We start from the raw sequence: 21,082 nt of genomic DNA, 5'->3' as shown, positions 1-21,082 counted from the left end.
CTAATCTGCCCACCTCCCACGCTTCTCATGCCACAAGCATCTTTTGCGCAAGCCATCACTGTTTCTCTAAATACATCCCATTCCTCCCCCACTCCCCTTATGTCCTTTGTTCTCACTTTTTTCCATTCTGTACTCAGTCTCTCCAAGTACTTCCTCACAGAAGTCTCCTTCCCAAGCCCACTTATTCTCACCACTCTTTTCACCCCAACATTCTCTCTTCTTTTATGAAAACCTCTACAAATCTTCACCTTCGCCTCCACAAGATAATGATCAGACATCCCTCCAGCTGCACCTCTCAGCACATTAACATCCAAAAGTCTCTCTTTCACACACCTATCAATTAACATGTAATCCAATAACGCTCTCTGGCCATCTCTCCTACTTACATACGTATATTTATGTATATCTCTCTTTTTAAACCAGGTATTCCCAATCACCAGTCCAACGTTCATTCATTCATTTATCTTTTTTTTTTTTTTTTTCTTTACTTTGTCGCTGTCTCCCGCGTTTGCGAGGTAGCGCAAGGAAACAGACGAAAGAAATGGCCCAACCCCCCCCCATACACATGTACATACACACGTCCACACACGCAAATATACATACCTACACAGCTTTCCATGGTTTACCCCAGACGCTTCACATGCCTTGATTCACTCCACTGACAGCACGTCAACCCCTGTATACCACATCGCTCCAATTCACTCTATTCCTTGCCCTCCTTTCACCCTCCTGCATGTTCAGGCCCCGATCACACAAAATCTTTTTCACTCCATCTTTCCACCTCCAATTTGGTCTCCCTCTTCTCCTCGTTCCCTCCACCTCCGACACATATATCCTCTTGGTCAATCTTTCCTCACTCATTCTCTCCATGTGCCCAAACCATTTCAAAACACCCTCTTCTGCTCTCTCAACCACGCTCTTTTTATTTCCACACATCTCTCTTACCCTTACGTTACTTACTCGATCAAACCACCTCACACCACACATTGTCCTCAAACATCTCATTTCCAGCACATCCATCCTCCTGCGCACAACTCTATCCATAGCCCACGCCTCGCAACCATACAACATTGTTGGAACCACTATTCCTTCAAACATACCCATTTTTGCTTTCCGAGATAATGTTCTCGACTTCCACACATTCTTCAAGGCTCCCAAAATTTTCACCCCCTCCCCCACCCTATGATCCACTTCCGCTTCCATGGTTCCATCCGCTGACAGATCCACTCCCAGATATCTAAAACACTTCACTTCCTCCAGTTTTTCTCCATTCAAACTCACCTCCCAATTGACTTGACCCTCAACCCTACTGTACCTAATAACCTTGCTCTTATTCACATTTACTCTTAACTTTCTTCTTCCACACACTTTACCAAACTCAGTCACCAGCTTCTGCAGTTTCTCACATGAATCAGCCACCAGCGCTGTATCATCAGCGAACAACAACTGACTCACTTCCCAAGCTCTCTCATCCCCAACAGACTTCATACTTGCCCCTCTTTCCAGGACTCTTGCATTTACCTCCCTAACAACCCCATCCATAAACAAATTAAACAACCATGGAGACATCACACACCCCTGCCGCAAACCTACATTCACTGAGAACCAATCACTTTCCTCTCTTCCTACACGTACACATGCCTTACATCCTCGATAAAAACTTTTCACTGCTTCTAACAACTTGCCTCCCACACCATATATTCTTAATACCTTCCACAGAGCATCTCTATCAACTCTATCATATGCCTTCTCCAGATCCATAAATGCTACATTTATACATTTATACTATTTGCCATTTCCCGCATTAGTGAGGTAGTGTTAAGAACAGAGGACTGGGCCTTTGAGGGAATATCCTCACCTGGACCCCTTCTCTGTTCCTTCTTTTGGAAAATTAAAAAAAAATGAGAGGGGAGGAATTCCAGCCCCCCGCTTCCTTCCGTTTTAGTCGCCTTCTACGACACGCAGGGAATATGTGGGAAGTATTCGGTCTCCCCTATCCCCAGGGATAAAACAGATATATATATATATATATATATGTTGGTATGTATATGTAGGTATATGTGCGTACATGGCCATTAATGTATATATATGTGTATATCCGTGGATGGGCCATTTCTTCGTCTGTTTCCTGGCGTTACCTTGTCGATGAGAGGAACAACAGCGATTATACGTATAATAGAATAACTAAAAACTTGGAATACTGTAAATTCATTGAATGTAAAAATACTAAAGAAAGTGTGTAAATAATACATAATTACAATTATTAGAAGCTACTCCAAGCAGATGGTCATTTTCAGAAAGGGATAGTGATAAAGTAAGTCAATGACAAAATATAAGCCAGACTACACAGATCATCATCATCAAATAATTCAGGATCATTTGCCTGGTCCTCTACATCTAGATAAAAGCTGCTCAGTTTTCTTCCTAAAAAACTCATGAAAATGTGTTCTCACTGGTATGACTGGAATCCTGACTGCAGAAAGAAACTATTGTGCATGGCCATCTTATTCACCACCTAAGCTTGATATGCAGCCTTGAGTTTGAGATGTGTAACTCAATGCATTAATATCCATATAAAGGCACTGCTTAACTTACATAAATATTCAATTGCAGCTAGTAAGTGGTTAATGGAGGCATGACTTTCTCTCTTCTTTTTTCCTTAGAAATTACACCCTTTCATCCAGTTTCTATGCTCAATTTTATATACAGACACACAATCACAAGGATGGAAACAGTGAGAGCATGCATAAAACACATGGAAAATTTAAGTACAGAGGAAACTGAGATGTGACTGCAAAGCTCAAAGAATATTTCCTATGAGACAATTTATGAATGTGGAAGTATAATGTTTGGGAACAGGTATAAACATAATATTCTAAATATCACAAAATCAATATATCCTTACTGCTTGTCGAGACAAAAAATAGGGGCACCATCCTTTTTGCCCTCCAAATTCCCGCAGGTCATCAATGTTGTAACATCCAGATGGGATAGGAAATTCTTTACCATGAAGATCAAATTTTTCAAAAAAGTCACATTGCGGTATGTTGTCATCCCGCTGAGCTCTGGAGCGCACATATGATGCTGTGAGTGCATGGCAACCACTATCAATCACCTTCCCATCCCTTGCTTTGCTGACCTGTATAGAAAACACTATTGTAAATTCTTTCATGAGAAAAAATAAACTTGAAAAAGAATCAAACAAAAGGAAACAGAAGCATGCTTTGCTATGTGTTCTTAAAAACCAACTCTTACACAATGGGAGTCATAATGTAAAAACTTTTGCCGAAGGCACCAGTAGTCATCATGAGAGTGCTAGTTTTCATGGGCTATTTTAAACAACTTGCCAGTATTCTGACATTTGTATGGCCATTAACTGGCTCTTGATCATTATAGGTTCTTACTAAAGGCACTGCAATTCTCTGGAAGTGATTCTAATGCATGAATATACACATGAATAAATGTAAAAATGTATGAGTAATTTTTTCATAAATGTCCACTGTTTCCTGCGTTAGCAAGGTTAAACCAAGAGTGGACGAAGAGAGACAGCATTCACCCACATCCACTCTCTAGCAATGATGTGCAATGTACTGAAACCACAGCCCCCATCCACAACCAGGCCCGGTAGACCTTTACGTGGTTTCTCCTGGCTGCTTCACATGCCCTAGTTCAATCTACTGACAGAATACAGTCCTCTGTATGCTAAATCATTTCCATTCACTCTAACCCATGCACATCTTTTACTGGCCTGACCACTCAAATATTTTTTTCACTTCATCCTTCTATCTCCAGTTTGGTCTTCCTCTTCTCCTTTTTCCCTCCACTTCAGACACATATCCTTTTTTCAATCTCTCCTCTATCTATCTATATCTCTGGCACCCATTCCCCTCAGGAGCTCCCATAAAGGGGGTGGCCACAACTAAACAGTCTCCACTTGTCCTTACATGCCTCCCTTGCATACACCATTCCATGAATTCATCCACCATTTCTCTCCCTATTTCCCCATGTCACAGGCAGTCTTCTTCTCACACCAACCCCTTTAATCGTACTATCATACAATCTATAGCTTATGAAAATTCTTTTCTGACTTTCCTTAGGTAAATTACTGTCTCTTATGTTGCGATGCTTCTATCTCTCCCAAATGCATGGCAGTGCTTATTACTGCAGGAATAGAAGCACCTTTCCCTTCTTCCCCTAAAAAGACCTTTTCTTCCAATCCATGGTTGAACCATTCCCCTTGGGCAAGGGATCAGGCATATCAAGCTTGGAAAAACTCTCCTTCCTCCAATTCCCATTCAGTATCTTTCACTACCCATAATCACTGCTGGTACATTATCCATGGGACAAAGCATTTATTCAAAGGAAGTGTAATAACTTCTCATCATAAACTGATAGGTCTTTCTGTTTTTTCTTTTTTGCTACGGGGCACCTCTAACTATATCTGTCACCCTACCTTTCCTTTACTTTTCCATTCTTATGGTACTACAGCCATCTTTCCATAACAAAGCAACTGTCTTTGGTTCCTGTTTCTCCTCAGACTACCTTGGATGACTCTAACATTCCCCCACCCTCTGATGCTCCCCTTACTTATCCAATGCTCCTTCCAGTAATCTCTTTTCAAACTGTCCAAAAAGCTCTTCTCTCTCTGGACACAGGTAAGGCTTATGGTCTTGATGGCAACTGTCTCTGTGTTCTGAAAGAGTAATCCTCTCAACTTGCACCTGTTTAAAAGTCAGAACTTTTCCATCTTATTGGAACGTGTTGGTACATCCCATTCCTAGGAAGGGTGGATGTTCTAATTCCTCAAACTCTTGTCCTGTTGCTTTGACATCTACTATTTCTGAATTCTTTGTATCCCTCTTCAACTTGCATTTCCCCAGACATCTTGAATCTCACAGCTCCTCACTGATCACCAGTATAGTTTACATAAGGCCAAATCCCTTGTGATATTTGTTCCTGTCTTACCATTGTCTGGTCATCTTCAAGCAAACACCTGATTCACACATCATCTACCACTCCTGAAACTGCATTGTTCCTCCCCAGTCTGATGCTCTGCACATGCCTTCACCCTTTCAATTACCACTCTCTAACATACCAGGTACATTCAACAAATTTGTACCCCTGTAGTTTGAACACTTACCTTTGTCTCCCCAGCCTTTATACAATGGCTTTATACATCCATTTTGCCAATCCTCAGACACCTCACCATGATCCATAAATAAAGTGAAATTTCTAAACAACCAATCAAAAACACAGTCTACCCCTTTCTGAAGAAGGTCAATTGCAATATTATCCACTCCAGCCACCTTACCACATTTCATTTTGTGCAAGGCTTTCACCACATCTCTCTTTAACCAAACCAATTTCTGTGACTCTCACCTTGCACACCTCCCTGACCTAAACACCTTACACCTGCCACCCTATCATCACATTCAACAATCCTTCAACATTATCACTCCATCTTCTCCTCACCTCACAGTTACCAATAACCCTTTTGTCCCTTTCACTGGTATATCCATTTGTACTCATTTTTCTTACACTACTAACCTTCATCCAACACATCTTAATCTCCCAGAAGTTTACTGATAACATGGGTCAACAAAGATTTTGTTCCACAGAAAAAAAAATGTCTTTCTTGTGTATTTCTGCACTCAGAATCCAAATATGTTTTCAGAATTTCTCTATCACCTATAGCTTTTTTGTTTCAGCATACTCACTTATTAATACATACAGTACAGTAAACCCTCAATCTTATGGGCTAATTGGGAGGAAAGGGTATCCATTAATGCTGGAAGTCCATTAAATCGAATGTAACCTAAGGGCCATTTTTTTTAAAACAATATACAGTTCCCATGCTTTCTTTTAACTCCTCTATCACTTGATGCCATTTTAAATTGTAAGAATTGCTGAATTATTTAGTGAAGTCACAATTCTATGTATACAAACTGACCACATGATAGCTTGAGGCCATTCAGCACCCAATCTCACTCGGTAATTCATCACATGTCTCTTTATAAAGCTCACTTACTTTCACCATCCTCTTCCCACACATAATTTCCTGTTTTCCAAAAATCTAAATCCTCACCCTTGCCTCCATCAAGTAATGGTCAGACTTCCTACTAGCTGCCCCTATCAGCACATTCACATCCAAGAGGCTCTCTTTTGCATGCCTATCAATTAGTATATAATACAATAATGCCCTCTGACTATCTTTCCTACTCATCTAAACACAGTTAAATATTTCCCTCTTTTTAAACCAGGTATTCCCTATCACCAGACTTTTTTCAGCACAACTCCACCAGCTGTTCACCATTCCTACTCATGCCATGTCCCCCAATTATGTACTAAAATGGGACTACTTACTCTCACATCTAACTTATACACTACTAGTACCCAGTCTCTAGCATCATACTGCTGACATGATCACTCACACATCCCTAAAACACCTGCCTCTCATCACCCTGCTTCCAAAGGCCAGGTGACATAAGCAATAATAATCATCTCTCTCTCACAACTTGCTTTCATTTTTACCCACATCAGTCTGAAGCTCATTTCCTTACACTTTTTCACATTTCCACAACTCCTGCTTGATCCTTAGTGATACCCCTTTCTTAACTCTTGCCCTGAAACCAATGCCTGAATTTATCGCTATGACATTCCCAAACCATTCGTCACCTTTACCCTTGACAACTGTTTCAGTCAGAGCCAGAATATCCAGGTTCCTTTCCTGAAACATACTACCTATCTCTCCTTCTCATACTGCATCTACATACATTTAAACACCTCAGACTGAGTTTTTAAGGAGGATGAGTACTCCTCACTTGGCTACTTCTTTTCCATTTTTTAGAATTTGGAATACAAGAAGGAAGGGGTGTTCCTGCCCCTCTTAGTTGCCTTCTACAACATGCAGGGAATACTGAGGTAGAATTCTTTCTCCTCTACTCCCCAGGAATAACAATGTAGTAACAATATGCATGTATGCTTAATATTATCATTATCATTATACTTTGTCGCTGTCTCCCGTGTTAGCGAGGCAGTGCAAGGAAACAGACGAAAGAATGACCCAACCCATCCACATATACATGTGTATACATAAGCACCCACACACGCACATATACATACCTATACACTTCAACATATATATACATATACATACACAGACATATACATATATAGAACATGTACATATTCATACATGCTGCCTTCATCCATTCCCACCGCCACCCCGTCACACATGAAATGGCACCCCCCTCCCCCAGTGTGCATGTGAGGTAGCACTAGGAAAAGACAACAAAGGCCACATTCGTTCACACTCAGTCTCTACCGGTCATGTGTAATGCACCGAGACCACAGCTCCCTTTCCACATCCAGGCCCCACAAAACTTTCTATGGTTTACCCCACACGCTTCACATGCCCTGGTTCAATCCACTGACAGTATGTAGACCCCGGTATACCATATCATTCCAATTCACTCTATTCCTTGCATGCCTTTCACCCTCATGTATCATTAGGCCTCAATCACTCAAAATCTTTGTCACTTCATCCTTCCACCTCCAACTTGGTCTCCCAATTCTCCTTGTTCCCTCCACCTCTGACATATATATTCTCTATGTTAATCTTTGCTCACTCATTCTCTCAAAGTGACCAAACCATTTCAATACACCCTCTTCTGCTCTCTCAACTACACTCTTTTTGTTACCACACATCTCTCTTACCCTTTCATTACTTACTTGATCAAACCACCTCACACCACATATTGTACTGAAACATCTCATTTCCAACACATCCACCCTCTGCACAACCCTATCTATAGCCCATGCCTCACAACCATATAACATTGTTGGAACCACTATTCCTTCAAACAAACCCATTTTTGCTCTCCGAGATGTTTAAATGTTTAAATAGTAAATAAAAATATTGATGAATGTCATTAAGGGAATTTGGGTTATGAAGCTCACCCCCTCTCTCCCACCACCTCTGCAGGAAAATCTAAGCATTGCCTTTAGGGTCATCTCATTCCCATATTAGTCATGCTAGCAAACTTGTTTCTAAATACCCCCCTTTTTTTCTTTTTTTTTTTTCTTTTGCCGCAGTCTCCTGCGTTTGCGAGGTAGCGCAAGGAAACAGACGAAAGAAATGGCCCAACCCCCCCCCCATACACATGTATATACATACGTCCACACACGCAAATATACATACCTACACAGCTTTCCATGGTTTACCCCAGACGCTTCACATGCCCTGATTCAATCCACTGACAGCACGTCAACCCCAGTATACCACATCGATCCAATTCACTATATTCCTTGCCCTCCTTTCACCCTCCTGCATGTTCAGGCCCCGATCACACAAAATCTTTTTCACTCCGCCTTTCCACCTCCAATTTGGTCTCCCACTTCTCCTCGTTCCCTCCACCTCCGACACATATATCCTCTTGGTCAATCTTTCCTCACTCATTCTCTCCATGTGCCCAAACCATTTCAAAACACCCTCTTCTGCTCTCTCAACCACGCTCTTTTTATTTCCACACATCTCTCTTACCCTTACATTACTTACTCGATCAAACCACCTCACACCACACATTGTCCTCAAACATCTCATTTCCAGCACATACATCCTCCTGCGCACAACTCTATCCAAAGCCCACGCCTCGCAACCATACAACATTGTTGGAACCACTATTCCTTCAAACATACCCATTTTTGCTTTCCGAGATAATGTTCTCGACTTCCACACATTCTTCAAGGCTCCCAGAATTTTCGCCCCCTCCCCCACCCTATGATCCACTTCCGCTTCCATGGTTCCATCCGCTGCCAGATCCACTCCCAGATATCTAAAACACTTCACTTCCTCCAGTTTTTCTCCATTCAAACTTACCTCCCAATTGACTTGACCCTCAACCCTACTGTACCTAATAACCTTGCTCTTATTCACATTTACTCTTAACTTTCTTCTTTCACACACTTTACCAAACTCAGTCACCAGCTTCTGCAGTTTCTCACATGAATCAGCCACCAGCGCTGTATCATCAGCGAACAACAACTGACTCACTTCCCAAGCTCTCACATCCCCAACAGACTTCATACTTGCCCCTCTTTCCAAAACTCTTGCATTCACCTCCCTAACAACCCCATCCATAAACAAATTAAACAACCATGGAGACATCACACACCCCTGCCGCAAACCTACATTCACTGAGAACCAATCACTTTCCTCTCTTCCTACACGTACACATGCCTTACATTCTCGATAAAAACTTTTCACTGCTTCTAACAACTTGCCTCCCACACCATATATTCTTAATACCTTCCATAGAGCATCTCTATCAACTCTATCATATGCCTTCTCCAGATCCATAAATGCTACATACAAATCCATTTTCTAAGTATTTCTCACATACATTCTTCAAAGCAAACACCTGATCCACACATCCTCTACCACTTCTAAAACCAAACTGCTCTTCCCCAATCTGATGCTCTGTACATGCCTTCACCCTCTCAATCAATACCCTCCCATATAATTTCCCAGGAATACTCAACAAACTTATACCTCTGTAATTTGAGCACTCACTCTTATCCCCTTTGCCTTTGTACAATGGCACTATGCATGCATTTCGCCAATCCTCAGGCACCTCACCATGAGTCATACATACATTAAATAACCTTACCAATCAGTCAATAATACAGTCACCCCCTTTTTTAATAAATTCCACTGCAATACTATCCAAACCTGCTGCCTTGCCGGCTTTCATCTTCCGCAAACCTTTTACTACCTCTTCTCTGTTTACCAAATCATTTTCCCTAACCCTCTCACTTTGCACACCACCTCGACCAAAACACCCTAAATCTGCCACTCTATCATCAAACACATTCAACAAACCTTCAAAATACTCACTCCATCTCCTTCTCACATCACCACTACTTGTTATCACCTCCCCATTTGCGCCCTTCACTGAAGTTCCCATTTGCTCCCTTGTCTTACGCACTTTATTTACCTCCTTCCAGAACATCTTTCATCTTTTATCCTTTATCTTTCATATAACTGAATCAGCCTCAGAGGCTCACCCCCACAACCCACTTTCTACCACCCCTTTCTGCAGCCCCTCCGCCAACTGTGCTCCCTCCAACCCTCTACATATTAACTTAAGCACCATACTATATTCACGTATATTAGCTTATTTTTTTGACATCTTTTACTCTTACATGTATTTTTTCAAATCAATCAGGGAAACATTATATGAAGATTTTTTCCAAACTGAGAGCAAGAATTTGCATTTCACCAGGTGGTTAATGGTTAATCAGTCCCTCAACCTGCTCTGATTGTAGAAAAATCCAACCCTAGAGTAACTTTCAAGTTATCTCTCTCATAAAACATTGGCAAACCTCCTTAGCAAGAAAATAAAATACATATACTGTAACATTACATAAGAGCTTTTCTATTTCTTTTTATACAGTACTTTGTTGGTTTACCTGACTTTGAAATGTTACATAAAAGAGAAAAAACAATGGCCTCATTTCCAAATATCCAACATGAAAACTAAGTCAAGACCTGCATACTACTCCATGGTTTATTATGATCTCTTCATATAACCTAGTTCCACTTAGGAAGGTAACATTAGAAAGAAAAAACAACAGCATCACTTCTATCTATATCTCTGACACCTGTTCCCAACTGGGACTCCTTCAAGTTGGTGGCTATGGCAATAGAGTCTTTATAACTAGTGAACTCCAGTGCAGCTTCTTAGCCTTTAGTGCCTCATCCTTAACAGGCCACTGGCAGATGGCAACTCTAATGGTGTTTGCAGAGACTTCTACCTAATGTTCGTACTGACTTCTTCTACCTCATGCTCCTGCCTATATGTTCCTACCTATCAATCTATTATTCCAACCATTTTGCCAAAAGGCAGAGCTAGAACATAGTGATTTACAGCACTGTCAAGAGTTATGTATGACAAGGAGAGATTGTATCTTTGTGGACAGAATGCCAGTAGTACATGCATGGGTGAGAAAGAGAGAAAAAGACAGCTACCTGGGTCAAAGAAGTGCAACTAAAGTGCTGGCCTACAACACAGCCATCACAAACAGTCCCAATACCTCCCTGGTCATTAGCTGCCTAAAAACTTCCAAACATCCAATCTATAGCTGTTATGTATAATGTACTGAAAACAAAGCCAAGCCCAACATACTACTCCATGGTTCATAATGACCACTTGATATGTCCTAGTTCCCACTGACAATATCATCCCCCCATATAAAACATCAATCCAATTCATTCTATTGACTGCATGCCTCTTGCCCTCCTGAATATTCAGTCCTTGACACCCATAGCCTCCTTCATTCCATCCTTCCAAATCCAAAGTCTCCCCTACCTTGCTCCTTCAACACCCAGATCCTCCAGTTAGACTTTCTTTGCTTATTCCTCTCCATATGCTTAAACCATTTTAAAATCCCCTAATTGGCCCAATCAATCAGATTGCAGTTACTACCACACCTCTCTGAAAATTTCTTTACAGAATTTACCCACTTCACACCACAAATCTTCTTCCAGCCTTTTCCTCTCCATTCTTAAGACTGGAAACATATATCAAACAAACCTCAGGATTAATACAAAGATGTTTTCTAGAAGCCAAAGCCACTCCAATGATGTTGGATGGTTCTCCAGTTTCCTTCTCAATGTAGATCTTAAGCTTTCGAAGCTCCTCTATTACCTGGAAAACAGTTAAAATACCATTAATTATATATCATTCAACATTTGAAGTGTGACATATCTCATATGAATCCAATTACACAAGTGGTTCCCAACATTTTTGAGGTGATGGCCAAATACAGCTTATCTGAAGAACTTGTAGCCCACCTTTTATTTTGTCAACCAATAAAATACATATATTCTGGGATATATGGATGATTACTGGTAACAAACAAGACTGAAATACTATAAAGACTCTATAACAACCATGCAAATGTAACAAAATGTTAAATAAACTCATCACTTAGCATGGTCATTTACTGAATCTACAACAATCCCCATAGCCCACTGGTCGGAAACCAATGAATTGCACAACTGCAACAAGCCTCATGTAAAACAAATTCCTCCCACCCTCTTTTGAATTCCAAGTTGATACATGATTCTATCTGTTATCAACAGATGTCACTAGCAACCTAACAAATCAATCTGAAAAAATATCATGCATTAAAATCAACCATACACTGCCAAAGTATCACTGCATCATCAGGGTGGCAAGCCAAATTTACAGGACCACTACTGGAGGCGATTGTATAATAAAAGAAATAATTTGTATAATAAAAGAAATAATTTATCTTGTATTACTGTAAATACTCATATACAGCTTGATTTTCTATCAACGACCAAAATAATATGTAAAAAGTAAGGTGCAGGTGGGGGAAGGGATGGGGTGTCAGCCTATATACAAGTCCACTGTAATATTTTTGAGAAGTTAAAATCTAAGTTCTGTGCAAAGTGCGCCCATGTTAAATCATGAAATTAGGATCTAAAACTACAACTATGTTTATCTAACTTGTAACTTGCAGAAATATAGGAAAACATATAAGTACATCTTAAAGAACCACTGGGGATGGAGAGAGAGAATTCTACCTTTGTACTCCTTGTGTGTCATAGAAGGTGACTAAAGGGGGCAGGAACAAGGGGGTGGAAACTTCCACTTTGTTGTATATCAGTTTCCAAAAGATGGAACCCAAGGAGCCAAGCAGGGAGTATTTATCCTCTATGAAAGCTCAGGCTAAGGTGTCTAAATGTTTGTGGATGTAATCAAGATGGAAAGAGAGGAGAAATAGACAGTACATTTGAGGAAAAATCTTGGATGTTCTGGTTCTTAGTGAAATAAAGCTCAAGGGTAAAAGTGTTGAATGGTTTGGAAATGTCTAAGGAAGAAAGTCAAAGGTTGGTGAAAGGACAAGAGCTAAGGAAGGAGTACTACTCCTAAAGCAGGAGTTGAAAGTGTGTGTTAAAAAGTGTAAGGCAGTAAATTCTAGACTGATGTGGGTAAAAATGAAAGTGGATGGTGAAAGATGGTTGATTATTAGTACTTATGCACCAGCCCATGAGAAGAAAGATCATGAGAGGCAAGTGTCTTTGGAGCAGCTGAGTGCATGTGTCAGCAGTTTTGGTGCATGAAACCGGGTATTAGTAATAGGTGATATACATGTGAAAGTAAGCAATTTAGCAGTTCAGGGTATAATTGGTGTGCATGGGGTATTCAGCATTATGAATGAAAATGGTGAAGAGCTTGTGGAGTTGTGCTGAAAAAGGACTGGTATTGGGAATACCTGGTTTGAAATGAGGGACATACACAATGATGTATCGGGATGTTTTGATGACTGTTTCTTCCCCTACATCTTGAAGCTCTGGAGCTCTCTGTCTTCTTGTGCCTTTCTCAAAAACTATAACCTAGTCCATCTTAAAAAACAGGTCTTTTACTCCCTGAAAAATCTATAAATACTTCCCTTTGTCTCTCCTTTTTCCTTTTCAAAATCATCTCTATATTTCAATTAAGGCCTGGCCTTCATGTGAATATCTACGCATGACTGGAGCCATAAAAAAACAAGTCAGTGGGAATTTTTGGATTATCAATTAAGTAAGTAAAGGAAAGTAAAAGAAAGGCTTTTGGATGTAAATCTGCAGGGATGGGCAGCTGGTAGGATGTCTGATCACTATCTTGTGGAGACAAGAATGAAGATTTCTAATGATTTTTTGAGAGAAAACAATATCAGAAGAAGAAAGTGGTGAGAATAAATGAGCCTGGAGAAGAGGCTTGTATGAAGAAATACCAGGAGGGACTGAGTGTAGATTGGCAATAGGTGATAGCAAATGAAGCACAGAGAGTGAGTGAGGAATGGGAGGTATTTAGGGCAGCAGTACTGGCAAGTACAAAAATTGCATGAGGCATGCAAAAGGTGTAGGAGGGGCAGATTACAAATGGAAGAGAGTGGTGGGATGAAGAAGTAAAGCAGCTTGTGAAAGAGATGAGAAATATTTGGGTGGTACTTAAAGGGAAGGAGTGCAAATGATTGGGGTATGTATGAAAGAAAGGTGCTGGGATTGAAGAAGAGGGCAAATGAGAAATGGAGTGAACAAGTATCATTAAAATTTAAGAATAGGATGTTTTGGAAGAAGGTTAATAAAGTCCAAAAAAACAAGGGAGTAAATAAGAACATCAAAAGGGGAAGTGGTAACAGGTTCTGATGAAGTGAGGAGGAGATGGATGAGTATTTTGAAGAATTATTGAATGTGTTCAATGATAGGGTGGCAGATGTAGGGTGTTTGGGTCAGGGTGGTATGCGAAGTGAGAAAGTCAAAGAAAGTGGTTTGGTGAAGAGAGAAAAAGGTGAAGAAAGCCTCATATACGATGAAATGTGGCAAGGTGGCTGGAGTACATAGTACTGCAGTTGGATGTACTATGAGGGTGACTGTATTGTTGAATGGTTTGTAAGGATTTTCACTATGACTGAATCATGATGGGGTGCCTGTGAATTGGCAGAATGCATGTATAGAAATGATGTATAACGGCAAGGGGCATAAATATGAGTGTTCAAACTGCAGAGGTAAAAGTCTGTCGAGTGTATCTGGTAAGTTGAAGATAAGGGCGAGTATATGGTCTGTAAGGGATGAGACGGCAAGGAAAGTATATCATTTGTTGCTTGCTGATGATAAAGGATGATAGGACACTGGTGACATATTCAACTGAAAAACTGCAAAAATCAATGAGCAAGTTTGGAAGAGTGCATGAAAGGAGGAAGTTGAGAGTAAATGTGAAGAAAAAACAAAGTTGATGAGCTTAGCAGGGTAAGGGAACAGGTAAGCTGGGGAGTGAGTTTGAATGGACAAAATTCAAAAGTGATGTGTTTTAAATATCTGAGAATGGAAATGGAAGCAAATGGAACTATGGAAGTGAATGTCAGTCATAAGGTGGGTGAATGAGTGAAGTTTTTGGGAGCATTGAAGAATGAGAAGAAAGAAAATCATTGTCTGGGAGGGCAAATATGGCTATGTTCCACCATATAATAGTCCCCAGATGAGGATGTGCAGAAATGTGTTGGAAATAAAATGGTTGAGGACAAAATGTGGTGTAAAGTGGTTTGATCAAGTATGAAATAAAAGGGTAAGAGAGAGGTGTGGCAATAAAAAGAGTGTGGCAGAAAGAACTGAAGAGATGTGCTGAAAAGGTTTGGACATATGGAGAGAATGGGTGAGAAGTTGACAATGAAAATATATGTGTCAGAAGAGGAGAGGACAGAGAGAGAGGGGAGACCAAACTGGAGATGAAGAAATGCAGTGAAAAAGATTTTGAGTGATCAGGGCAAAACATGCAAGGGGTGAAAAGTGTGCAGGATATAGAATGAACTGGAACAATGTGGCATACAGATGTCACTGTGCTGTCAATGGACTGATCAGGGTGTGTGAAGTGGCCAGGGTGAACCATGGCACTTGTAAAGCCTAGTTGTAGATAGGGGGCTGTAGTTTCAGAGCACTGCTCATGACAGATAGAGGATAAATTTGAGGGAATGCAGTCTTTCTTCATCTTTTCCTAGTGTCACCTTGAGAGACAGCAATCAAGTAGGGGAGAAAGGATTTTACCTCTGTATTCCCAGCATGCAGTAGAAGGCAACAAAAGCAGGCAGAGATGAGGGGCTGGAAACCCTCCCATTCTTGTATTTCACTTTCTAAAAGAGGAAACTTTAGGAGCCAGGTGGGGAGTGCTCATCCTCCTTGAAGGTTCAGATTGGGGTGTCTGAATGTGTGTGGATGTAACCAAGATGAAAAGGGGGGAGAGATAGGTCGTATGCTTGAGGAGAGAAACCTGGATGTTCTGGCTCTGGGTGAAATGATGCTCAAGGGTAAAGGGAAACAATGGTTTGGAGATGTCTTCGGAGTAAAGTCAGAGGTTGGTGAGAGGACACGAGTTAAGGAAAAAGTAGCACTACTCCTGAAGCAGGAGTAATGGGAGTGTGTGACAGAGTGCAAGGAAGTAAATTCTAGACTGATGTGAGTAAAACTGAAAGTGGATGGCGAGAGATGGTTGATTAATTATTGGTGCTTATACACCTGGCCATGAGAAACGAAAGATCATGAGAGGCAATTGTTCTGGGAGCAGGCTGAGCGATTACATCCACAGTTTTGTTGCAAAAGACCGGCTATTAGTGATGGGTGATTTAAATGAAGAGGTAAGTATTGTGGTAGTAGGAGGTACAAATGGTTAGCATTGAGTATTTAGTGTTATGAATGGAAATGGAGAAGAGCTTGAATACATATTTGAGAAGGAGAGATGATCAATTGACATCATTAGATTATGTATTAATTGATAAGTGTGTAAAAGAAACACTTTTGGAAGTAAATGTGCTGAGAGGGGCTGCTGGTGGGATGTCTGATCGCTATCTTGTGAAAGCTTGGGTAAAGATCTGTATAGGTTTTTGAAAAGGAGGAATCAATGTCAAGTAGATGAGAGTGGCGAGAATAAGTGAGCTTAGAAAGGAGACTTGTGTGAAGAAATACCAACAAGGATTAAGTATAGAATGGCAAAAGGTGAGATTAAATGAAGTGAGGGAAGTGGATGAGGAATAGGAGGTAATGAGGGAAGCAGTGATGGCATGTGCAAGAGCATGTGACATGCAAAAAGCAGGAGGTGGGCAGATTAAAAAGGTAGTGAGTGATGGGATCAAGAAGTAAAGTTGCTACTGAAACAGAAAAGAGAGGCTTTTTCGTGGAACTTACAGTGAAGGGGTGCAAATGATTGTGAGATGTATCAGAGAATGCAGCAGAGGTCAAGTGGATGGTGCAGGGGTTGAAAAAGAAGGCAAATAAGAGTTTGGGTGAGAAAGCATTCTCAAGCTTTAGGGAGAATAAAAATATGCTTTGAAAGGATGTAAATAATGTGAAAAAGACAAGAGAACAAATGGGAACATTGGTGAAGGGGTTAAATGGGAAGTGATAACAGGTAGTGAAGTGTGGAGGAGATGGACTGAGTGCATCAAAGGATTATTAAATGTTTGATGATAGAGTGAAAGATGTAGGGTGCTTTGGTTGGGGTGGTATGCGAAGTAAGAGTCACAGAGACTGGTTTGGTGATGAAAGAAGAGGTGGTGAAAGCCTTGAAGAGCATGAAATGCAGCAAGGTGACAGGAGTCAAGGGTGTTGCAGCTGAATTCATTAAGAAAGAAGATGACTGTGTTGTTGACTGGTTGGCAGGGATACTCAAGTGTATGTATAGACCATGGTAAAGTGCCTGAGGATTGGTGGAATGCATGTTATAATGCCATTGTATATAGGTAAAGGGAAAAAAAGCGAGTGTTCAAACTACAGAGGTATAAGTTTGCTGAATATTCCTGGTATGTTGTATGGGAAGGTATTGATTGATAGGGTGAAGGCATGGACAGAGCATCAGATTGAGGAGGAGCAGTGTGGTTTCTGAAGTGGTAGAGAATGTGTGGATCAGGAGTTCTCTTTGAAGAATGTGTGTGAGAAATACTTAGAAAAACAGACAGATTTGTATATGGCATTTACGGATCTAGAAAAGACACATGATAGGGTTCATACAGATGCTTTGTGGAGGATATTAAGAATATATGGTGTAGGAGGGAAGCTGCCAGAAGCAGTGAGAATTATCTTTTTTATCAAGGGAGTAAGGCATTTGTACAAGTAGGAAGAGAGAAGAATGAATGATTCCTAGTGAAGGTCACTCTGCAGCAGGGGTGTGTGGTGTCACCATGGTTATCTAATTTGTCTATGGATAGGGTGGTGAGGGAGGTAAATGTAAGAGGAGATAGAAACGACTAAGCAGTCTGTTGGGGATGAGTGGGCCTGAGAAGTGACTCAGCTGTTGTTTGCCAATGATACAGCACTGGTGGCTGATTCAAATGAGAAACAGCAAAAGTTGGTGACAGTTTGAAAGAGTTTGAGAAAGGAGAAAGTTGACAGTAAATGTGAATGAAAGCAAGGTTATTTGGTTCAGCAGGGTTCAGGGACATGTTCGCTGGAATGCAAAAATTGGAGGAAGTGAAGTGTTTCAGATATCTGGGTGTGGACTTGGTGGCAAATGCAACCATGGAAGCATAAACGAGTCACAGGGTGGGTTGGTGTGTGTGTGTGTGTGTGTGTGTGGGGTGTGTGTGTGTGTGTGTGTGTGTGTGTGTGTGTGTGTGTGTGTGTGTGTGTGTGTGTGTGTGGGGGGGGGGGGGGGGGGGGGGGGGGGGGGGCCTTTCTTGGAGTGATGAAGAATGTGTGAAGAGAAAATGTTATCTCGGAGAACAAAAATGGGTATATTTGAAGGAATAGAAATTCCAACAATATCATCTGGTTGCGAGGCATGGGCTATAGATAGGGTTGTGTGAAGGATGGTGGATGTGTTGGAAATTAAATGTCTGAGGATAATGTGTAGTGTGAGGGGGTTTGATAGATTAAGTAATGAAAGGGTAAGAGAGATGCACAAAAATAAAGAAAAAGTGTGGTTGAGATAACAGTAAAGTGTTTGTTGAAATGGCCTGGACATATGGAAAGAATGAGAGCAGAAAAGTTGACAAAGAGGAAACATGGGTCAGAAATGGAGGGAACAAAGAGAACCACGAGACCAAACTGGAGATGGAAAGATAGAATGAGAAAATTTTTGAGCAATCGGGGCCTGAACATGCACAAGGACGAAAGGCATGCTTGGAAAGAGTGAACTGGAACGATACGGTATATGTGAAACATCTGAGATAAACCATACAAAGGTCTATGGGGCCTAGATGTGAATAGGGAGCTGTGGGTCTGGTCCATCACACATGACAGCTAGAGAATGGATGTGAGTGAAAGTGCTTTCTTTTTCCCATGCTTCCTGGTGCTACCTCACAGACGCAGAGGATGGTGATGCTGTTTCCTGAAGGGCTAGGTGCCACTGGAAATGGATAAAGGTGAGCAAGTATGAATATGTATATGTGTATGTATGTGTGTGTGTGTGTGTGTGTGTGTGTGTGTGTGTTTATGTAGGAGGTAAGCTGCCAAAAGCAGAGAAGTTTTTATCACGGGTGTAGGGCATGTGTACGAGTAGGAAGAGAAGAGAATGATTCGTTTCCAGTGAAGGCTGGTCTGTGGCAGGGGCTGGTGATGTCACCATGGTTGTTTAATTTGTTTATGGATGGGGTGGTTAGGGAGGCAAATGCAAGAATTCTGGAGACGGGCAAGTATGCAGTCTGTTGGGATAAGAGGGCCTGGGAAGTGAAGCAATTGTTGTTCACTGATGATACAGCACTGGTAGCTGATTCAAGTGAGAAACTGCAGAAGATGGTGAATGAGTTTGGAAAAATATGTGGAAGAAGTTTGAGAGTAAATGTGAATACAAGCAAGGTAATTATTAGCTTCAGCAGGGCTGTGGGACAAGTTAGTTGGGATGTAAGGTTGAATGGAAAAAACTGGAGGAAGTGAAATGTTTAAGATATCTGGTAGTGGACTTAGTAGCAAACGGAACCAGGGAAACAGAAGCAGTAGCAAACAGAACCAGGGAAATAGAAGCAAGACATAAAGTGGAGGGGGGATTCTGAGAGCGATGAAGAATGTGTGGAAAGACAGAACATTTTCTCAGAGAGGAAATATGGTTAGGTTTGAAGGAATAGTAGTTCCAACAATATCATATGGTTGCGAGTCATGGGCTATTCATGTAGTTGTGCAGAGGAGGGTGGACGTGTTGGAGACAAAATGTTTGAGGACAATATGCGGTGTGAGGTGGTTTGATCGAGTAAGTAATGAAAAGGTAAGAGATGTATGGTAATAAAAAGAGTGTAGTGGAGATAGCAGAAGAGGGTGTGTTGAAATGGTTTGGACATATGGAGAGAATGAGTGAGGAAAGGCTGACAAAGAGGATATACATATCAGAAGGGAGACCAAATTGGAGGTGGAAGGATAGAGTGAAAAAGATTCTGAGTGACTGGAGCCTGAACATGCAGTAGGGTGAAAGGCATGTATGGAATACAGTGAATTAGTACAATGTGGTATGTTGAGGTTGACATGCAGTCAATGGGTTGAGCTAGGGCATGTGAAACACTCGTGGTAAACCATTAAAAGGTTTGTGGGGCTGGATGTGGAAAGGGAGCTATGGTTTTGGTGCATCACACGACAGATAGAGAATGAGTGTAGGTTAATGTGGCCTTTCTTCGTCTGTTTCCTAGCACTACTTTACTCATGCAGGAGGTGGTGATGCTGTTTCATGGTGCCAGGAATGGATGAAGGTGAGCAAGTATGAACATGTACATGTATGTGTATGTCTGTTTCCTTGCGCTACCTCGCAAACGCGGGAGACAGCGACAAAGTATAATAAAAAAAAATATAATAATATATATTATCCCTGGGGATAGGGGAGAAAGAATACTTCCCACGTATTCCCTGCGTGTCGTAGAAGGCGACTAAAAGGGAAGGGAGCGGGGGGGCTGGAAATCCTCCCCTCTCATTTTTTTTTTTATTTTTTATTTTAATTTTCCAAAGGAAGGAACAGAGGGGGGGGGGGGGTGAGGGTGTTCCCTCAGAGGCCCAGTCCTCTGTTCTTGACGCTACCTCGCTATCGCGGGAAATGGCGAATAGTATGAAAAAAAAATATATATATATATATATATATATATATATATATATATATATATATATATATATATATATATATGTAGGGATTTCAAAAAAAGAAAAATAAAGTCAAGATACTGCTGCAACATTATTACTAGTTGTACTTACTAGAGATCATTATTTGATGGCTGGCGCTGTTCAAGTGAGATTACCATGGGGCCATAGCCAAGGCTTAAGTAAAACTCCTTAATAAAGATATTAATGACTCAACTAGGCCAAAGGACTGCCAAGCATGCTTTGACTACTCACCTTCCTGTAGGATAAGGAAAGGCCAATAACCTTTTTACATTTAATACCTAAATAAAATGAAATGAGTCCACATAATATGACAGTGACATGTTTCTGTGTGTGTGCAGTCACTGGAATATCTCAACATCTGATTTAAACACTACTACCATAATCAGTTATCAAGCATTGGTCCGTGGATATCATTACATCAAATATCAAAGGCTACTAACAGTATCA

General features: G+C 41.0%; 1 protein-coding gene across 3 annotated transcripts in view; it reads right to left on the bottom strand.

Annotated features, from left to right (window-relative positions):
* Positions 1–21,082, bottom strand: part of Xpd (general transcription and DNA repair factor IIH helicase subunit Xpd) — a 213,631-nt gene that overhangs the window by 152,640 nt on the left and 39,909 nt on the right. For all 3 annotated transcript variants that reach the window (XM_071667819.1, XM_071667817.1, XM_071667818.1), the window contains exons 4-5: positions 11,595–11,708; positions 2,906–3,139 (exon numbers count right to left, since the gene is read on the bottom strand). In XM_071667819.1, the coding sequence (XP_071523920.1) occupies positions 2,906–3,139; positions 11,595–11,708 (348 nt within the window). The remainder of the gene's footprint in view (positions 1–2,905; positions 3,140–11,594; positions 11,709–21,082) is intronic.

Source organism: Panulirus ornatus, chromosome 12 (assembly GCF_036320965.1).
Source record: "Panulirus ornatus isolate Po-2019 chromosome 12, ASM3632096v1, whole genome shotgun sequence".
In the NCBI taxonomy this organism is placed as follows: Eukaryota; Metazoa; Arthropoda; class Malacostraca; order Decapoda; family Palinuridae; genus Panulirus; species Panulirus ornatus.
This window is presented reverse-complemented; position numbering and strand designations above follow the sequence as displayed.